The following is a 7,644-nucleotide window of genomic DNA, read 5'->3' on the forward strand; positions in this document are numbered from 1 at the left end:
GCTCCACACTAAGGATTACTAAATAATTCATTAATTTGTTCTTTTCCTTTCTAGGCTCAAGAGTAACCTTTACAAATTCCTATCTTTTTAAAGGTTAAGATGGAATTGTTTTCCTTTTACAAAAGATAAAAAATGCAAACAAGAAAACCTCACAAGGTAGGTGTTTACAAGATTTAAAGCTCACAAAGAATGAATATAAAGATTTACAATGAACTCAAAACATTATGTACAAGAGAAAATGAAAAATAAAGATTGAAGGGCTTATCTCTTGATCTTTAAGCTTGGATAGGTGTTGTAACATTCTTCAAGTGTTCTTGACTTGTTTTTATAAGTTGAAATGAGCTTATGGTTGTTTCTAGCCGTTTGAGGAAGTTTAGAGTCATTGGGGACTTATTTAGCTCCAAATAAAATTGCCTAGCACAAGGAGAATCAATACTGAGGTTTAAAGTATTGGTACTTCCTTTATAATATTTGAAAAAAATAGTAATTAATGATCATCGGGCTTGACCAGTATTAATACTAGGGTTTTGCAGTACCAGTACTATTATGTAAAATAGTATCAATACTCCTAGAGTATTGATATCAATTGTGCATATTGAAAAATTATTTTGTATCAATACTATAAGAACATTATTGGTATTGTTCATGTAGTATCGATATTGTTGATGCAATATCGATATTATAAGAACAATATCTATACTACATACCCATAAAATTATTTTTTGTTCAAATTCTTGTTTTATGGAGCTTGAGTTATTTTTGAAATCTTTGAACAAATTCAATTAAGTTCAAAACAATTTTGCCCTTATTTTTTATATCAAAATATAGTTCAATAAGCTACAAATCAGAATCGAACAACATGAGAAAACTATCTACGAGCGCAAATTGTGTATCCAAATCCAATCTAGGGTCCAAAATAGGGAAGATCAACATGATAACAAATAAATACCACCTTAATTAATCGTGACGATATCAAATCTAACCCTGAGAAAAGGATAAACGAAAGTAATGACCAAACGATCAAAAACTTACCAAAGCAAAAGAAATATGTTATAAAGGAAGAAAAATGTATCATAAAGGTAGAGTTATTAAAAATAAAAAAATATGGTATAATAAAATAAAATAAAAAATAATGAATATCAATGATCGGTAATTAATATTAAGACTGCTGCTATTGCCAGTAACAAAGATAAAAAATTAACGGTGGCGAAAAAGAAAAAATTAAGACTACTGCTATCGCCAATCACAAAAATAAAAAATGCTAAAGGTGGAAAAAAAGGAAAGAAAAATTAAGACTTAATATTAAAACTAACAATACTATCTTAATTTTAAAAAGGATATTATATTATTTTAAATAATGAAAAAAAACAGAATCCAATAAAATTAAAGACTATCTTATTAATCATCATAATAAAAGAATATTTTCTAAACTTTTTAAAAAAAGATAGAAAAATATTAAAAGAGTTTTTAAATTTTTTTATTTCTCAATTTTCAACTTTACCCAACTATAAATGAAAATAAAATACAATTATCTTCTAATTTTTGACCTTTCTATTCTTTCGACCTTTCACCCTGTCAATTCTCTTTATACTCTATCAAACAAAATCTAAAAGCAAATATTATAATTAAACAAAAATAACTGCAAAATTTCTCATTTTTTTAATACAATGGGCAAACACACAAGGAGTACCGCATTTTTTTTTAAATTATTTATTTTAATAAATCAAATATTAAATAATTGTAATTTTATTCGTTATTTTATATCTTTTCATATTAGTTAGTTTTTAATTATTGTGCATTCTTGGGTGTTCCTTTATTTTATTGTATTATAATAATTTTAGGTACTTTATATTTAAATAAAATTTAATAGGTTAATAATTCACATTATATAGATTTTTTATGGATTTATTTATTCACACTATATTTATGTTATTTTTAACATATAATGCTTTATTTTATATTTTTAGTAATTATTTGAATTATATAAATTAAGATATTCATATATTTATATAAAGGTTGTGTTTTTAATATTCATATTTTAGTATATTAAAATTTTATTTCTTATTTATCTATCTATATTTAATATTAACTTTAAATTTATAATTGAACTACTCTAGTGAATTAATTTAACATCAATTCAATCGAATAATTTAAAAGTATATATTTTAAAATAAATGTTTTATTGTAATAATATTTATGCTTTTCAGTAATTTTATATATTGCTCAGAAAATTAAATAGTTTAAAATATAATCTTAAAAATATTTTTAAAATGTATAAGTTAGGGCTGAGCAAAGATATCGAGAAAACCGAAAAACTGACACGAACTGAGTAAAACGGTTCGGTTTGATTCGATTTATCTTTTACGGTTCGGTTTCGAATTGAGTTAAATACTCAATTGTCTTAATTCGGTTTGGTTTTTCCATATGGAACCCACTTGTTCTATATTGAACCGAATAACAAGTTTGGTTGGATGTTGGTCCAGATTTGGGTTGTGGATAATTGCCCTTGGAGTACAAGAATGGGGTGGATCCAGAGCCAGGAAGATGTAGAAGAACAGATGGGAAGAAATGGAAGTGCAACAAAGAAGCAGTCCCGGGTCACAAATACTGCGAGAGACACATGCACAGAGGCCACCAACGTTCAAGAAAGCTTTTGGAAGCTTCTCAAGCTACCACCACCAACAGTAATCGTGTTAGCCATTGAAATGCCGACACCAAACTCTCCATTTCTCTGCAGCTCGATAGTAGCAATAGTAGTAGTAACAATGGCAGCAATCTGTCTTCTGGCTTTATCGGTTTCTCTCCAAAGAGTGTTCTCCGAGGAAGCAATAAAAAATCCGAGTCCTCGCTGCACTTTCAAGAGTTTTAGGAATGAGGTTTGGGGTAATATTTGTAGGTTAGGTGGTTTAGGGTTTATCAAAAAATTCGATTTATCAAAAACCACATTACCGAATCGAATCGAATCGAAAAATTATGTTTCACATATTTTGGTTTTTATACCATTTGATTTTGGTTTCTGTTTTAATTTTAAAAAATCGTTTATTACGGTTCGGTTCAATTTTTATTAAAAAACCGAACCGAATACACCCTTAATATGAGTGATTAAATTAGAATATAGTCCATCTTTTTGTATGGGTTCAATATTTGATATTAGTCTTGATTATATTTTTCATATCATATTTTTAAATAATTTAATTTTTTTACCCATTATGTAATTTTCAGCAAACAAACAAAAAGATCATGTATCCTATTCGGCGGAGTTTATTTTTGCAGAGGTAAAATGTCTGCAGTCTGCTTTTAGAGTTTAATGGAGTTTTTAAAAAAAATAATTTTTTAACATTTTAATGATTTTTATTTGTCAAAATAATTTAATTAAATTTATAATTCTAGGAAAACAATATAAATTCAAAAAATGATTTTTAAATAGATTTTTCAAGAATTATTAGTTTTTAGATAAATCAAATAATATTCTTATTTTTTTATTAATTTAGTGTGATTATAATTTATAAGATAATATATGATTAAAAGACTCAATTATTTAATTATGAGTGATCAAACACTCTTTTTTATTCGTTTGTTTCTTTTCTTCTTCATCTTTATGATCGGCTGCGACCCCAACCTTGGTGTTGATCGTCGATAGGGATGGACATGGATCGGGTTTTGGCCAACCAGACTCGATCCAAAAATTTTACATCCTAAAACCGACCCGATCCGTTCCAAAAAATATATACCCTCCACTCGACCTAACCCGTTCCGATTTTTTTTAGATAAAATCCGAACCTGGTCCAACTCGACCCAAAATAATAAAAATATTATTTTTATTCAATAAAAATAGTGATTGAATTGAAAAAAATAATATATAGAGTGATATTATTATAATTATTTCTAAATATATAAGGTAAAATTATATTTTTTGGGGTTAGATATTTTTCACCCTAAACCCGAATCTGACCCAACCCAAACGTCACCTTTAAAAAATCCGATCCAACCAGACCCGGCCTGAACCCATTTTTTTAAAACCCGATACGAACGAATTAGGTCGGTTCAAAACTCATTGGGTTTGGGTCTCATGCCTATCCCTAATCGTTAACAACCTATATTCATTATTTTTCTTTTGCTTTAGTATCTTTATTATTATTTTTAATCATTCTATCTTTATGACACATCTTGTTCGGCCTTTATGATATATTTTTCTCTACATTTATGATATGTTTTTTGTCGTTTGACTGTTATTTTTGTTATTATTTTTTAGAGTTGGATTTGACATCGCCATGACTGATCAAAATGATGTTTTATTTATTATCCTAATGATCTTCCATACTTTAGACCATTATATTGAATTTGAATACGTAGTTTGCGTTCATGGATAGTATTTTCACGTTCACTCACTTCTAATTTGTGATTTGTCGGTGATCTTTCGATAGCTTTAACTCATTTTGTGGTTCGTTTACCGATGTGTAAAGATATGTTCATATCTATCTTTTATATCCGAGTTTATTTGGTTAATTTTTTTTAATTTTTTTTTGTATGGTTCTTATGATACTAAAGTGTTACTTTTCTCGCGTTTAGGAAAATATATTTATTATGTGTTTAATTTATAATTGTAATTGTAAATCTTCATGCAATTTGTATATTTTTATTTTTAATAAAATTAATCAAATTTAATATCTCTTAAAAAACAATTATCATTCTAATTATTGATATCACTTAATTGATACTCAAATAATTACTTAATAAATTAAAATTACGGTAAAATTTTTAGTAATTGCAGTTGAGAATGAAAGTTGCTTTTAATCCAACTTTAATGCTAAAATAAAATAAAATGGAACCCCGTTGCTTTCTTTTTCTTCCTTGTACTTATAGACTGTAGGCTAAAAGTCTATACACGACAACAGCCTTTAGAAAGAACGTCTTCTCTCCTCATCCCTTGGCCCTGCCTCTTTTTTTTTTTTTGAAAAGGAAACACTGAAAAGCCAAAAAAAAAACGCTTCCTTTCTCTGTTTCCTCTCCAACTAAGTAATGGGTTTTGCATAGGAATTTATACTGAGCAGTCTTGGAGTAACCCGTTACCATTGTTCTCTGCTATTTTAGGGAAACAAAAAGTAGAGACATTTTACATAATAACCCCATTCCTTGTTGCTTAATGGCGTCCTTTTCCCCTACAAGCTGTTATTTTTACCTGCCTGAAGTCTGAACTGTCTCTCTTTTGCTCAATTCTTTTTAAATCTCGAGACTTTTGTTAAAAGCTAATAACACCCATTGCTTCAGTTATCCTGGAACCAGCTCCATTGCAGGTTTTTAACCATTTTTTTGTTTATTCATCCATTTGCTTGTCTGAAATCTAAGCATGTTTTGGTTTAGTTTATGATGTTTTCTTGTTTTCTCTCTCAGTTATTTGGGGTTTTCAGTTTGATGCTTGATTGATAGGTAAGGATGGCCTAATCCTTCTCTTGTTTTACCTGCCATTATTTGATTTGTTCTAAAAGTACTTTAGGGTTTGCTAAATTCATGAAAAGATTGGTACTGTTTTTTTGTCAGTGAAGAACACAGCTTGGTTTGGATTGAATTCTTTTTCTCTAGTAACAAATCTGGTTAAAAAAGCTTTTCCTTTATGTATCAATCTATAAATGTTTTCCCCTGTTCAAGTAACAAATCAGTGATTCATATTTTTCTGTTTCTGCATATTCAGTGCCAAGATTTCAAATTTATTGTATTTTCATTTACTTTCTTCATGTGTTTGATTTTCTCTATCTTGAAAAATCAGTGTTCTGGCATCATATTGCTTGTGAGCAGCAGTTGATTTAACATGTTGGCTGATCTGTTTCCTTAATCTTAATGTATAAGTATGTTTTTAGCTTCCGTACAGATGATTATATGTTCTAATTTGATTTTTTTTTCTCTTGCTTTTGTGAACTTGAAACCATCCTTAGTAGACATGCATGCAATCCCAGAAAATCTAGAAGCATATTTTCCTTAGTGAATTGCTTTTTGTAAGAAAGTTCAATATTTTTGTTTTGTTAGGTTCATAGGAAATTTCTTTAGGTTGCTTTTAATCATGGAAGGAGAGACTTCATGGATCAGCCATTGCATTGATGACATGTGTAAAGACATTGGCGAGTTCCATTCATTCTCAGAACTTAGTGATGAAGGTAATAAAGAAACACCAGTTTCTGTGGACTCTATCCTACCTGACGACTTGTTGGAACGGATTCTGGCTTATCTTCCCATTGCGAGCATTTTCAGAGCTGGCTCCGTGTGTAGAAGATGGCATGAGATTGTCAGTTCCAAAAGGTTTTTATGGAACTTTTCGCATGACCTATCGCAGAAGCCTTGGTATTTTATGTTCACAAGTTCTGATGAACCAGTTGGTTATGCCTATGACCCGATTCTACGGAAGTGGTACAGCATTGAACTTCCCTGCATTCAGACCCCGAATTGGTTCATTGCTTCATCCTGTGGCTTGGTTTGTTTCATGGACAATGACAGTAGAAGCGAGTTGTATGTCTGTAATCCGATCACCAAATTTTACAAGAAGCTCGAGGAGCCCCCTGGTATGAAATTCTCTGATTATAGTGCATTGTCAATCTCGGTGAACCGGACGTCTCTGAATTATACCGTATTCATTGTGAAATCTAAACAAGTTCCCGGTAATTTTTTCCAATGGGACCTTTCGATACATATTTATGATTCTGAGACAATGATGTGGGCAATCTCCTTGACTGAGGTTTTGACAGGATGGAGAGGTGGAGATGAAAGTGTGATCTGTGATGGTGTTTTATATTTTCTAATTTACTCAACTGGGGTTGGTACACCAGAAAACCGACACACCCTTGTTACATACAATCTCTCTAGCCGAGCATCCACGTCGGTAAGGAGTTTCATACCAGTACCAGGTCCACTTACTTGCGGCCGATTGATGAACCACAAGGACCAGCTAGTAATGGTGGGAGGAATCGGGAAGCAGGATCGACCTGATATAATTAAGGGCATTGGAATCTGGGTTCTTAACGGGACTAGTTGGGTAGAGGTGACTCGCATGCCCCATAAGTTCTTTCAAGGATTTGGTGAGTTGGATGATGTTTTCGCCAGTAGTGGTACCGACAATCTCATATACATCCAGAGCTACGGTGCTCCGGCCCTTCTTGTTTTCGACATGAACAAGAAACTATGGAAATGGTCGGTCAAGTGTCCAGCATCGAAGAAATTCCCTCTTCAGCTCTTCACAGGCTTTTGCTTTGAACCAAGACTCGAAATTGCTCCATGATCTTTTTCTGATTGGATTCTAGTTTCTCTCATTATGATTGTAATGTATCTCAATTCCGGATAAGGAAAACGAAATCTACACAATGTATGAGCTCATTTATGAAAATGAAAAGGCTTGGATTATGTATGAATCTGGAGATTCGTGACTTTGACAAAGACTTACCCTTCGTCTTTGGGAGTCAGAACTCAGTGATGGGGTCCCACTTCCACATGCTATTGAGTTCATAAATTTTCTCCTTCCTCGACGTGATTGGTTCAAGACATTGGACCACATAACTTTTGTCAATATTGGGTTGCCATTATCTATTTATATTGTTTCCGGGCAGAATGAATTTTGACAGAAAATATAGTGTCTGGCGCTCTCACTGTTTTGAGAAAGAC

The 7,644-nt window shown here is 31.2% G+C and overlaps 1 protein-coding gene across 3 annotated transcripts; it reads left to right on the plus strand.

Annotated features, from left to right (window-relative positions):
- The first annotated feature begins 4,965 nt into the window (after positions 1–4,965).
- Positions 4,966–7,360, plus strand: LOC120215654 (F-box/kelch-repeat protein At3g61590-like). 3 transcript variants are annotated; one of them, XM_039213277.1, is made up of 3 exons: positions 4,966–5,294; positions 5,392–5,427; positions 6,022–7,360. In XM_039213277.1, the coding sequence occupies exon 3, from the start codon at positions 6,056–6,058 to the stop codon at positions 7,262–7,264; it is 1,209 nt and encodes a 402-aa protein (XP_039069208.1). In that variant the 5' UTR covers positions 4,966–5,294; positions 5,392–5,427; positions 6,022–6,055; the 3' UTR covers positions 7,265–7,360. The 3 variants fall into 3 exon arrangements, with proteins under 3 accessions (XP_039069208.1, XP_039069209.1, XP_039069207.1); XM_039213278.1 differs by lacking the exon at positions 5,392–5,427 and having other exon boundaries at positions 6,030–7,360; XM_039213276.1 differs by lacking the exon at positions 5,392–5,427 and having other exon boundaries at positions 4,967–5,294.
- The last annotated feature ends 284 nt before the right edge of the window (positions 7,361–7,644 follow it).

Source organism: Hibiscus syriacus, unplaced genomic scaffold (assembly GCF_006381635.1).
Source record: "Hibiscus syriacus cultivar Baekdansim isolate YM2019G1 unplaced genomic scaffold, ASM638163v2 tig00110151_pilon, whole genome shotgun sequence".
Lineage (NCBI taxonomy): Eukaryota > Viridiplantae > Streptophyta > Magnoliopsida > Malvales > Malvaceae > Hibiscus > Hibiscus syriacus.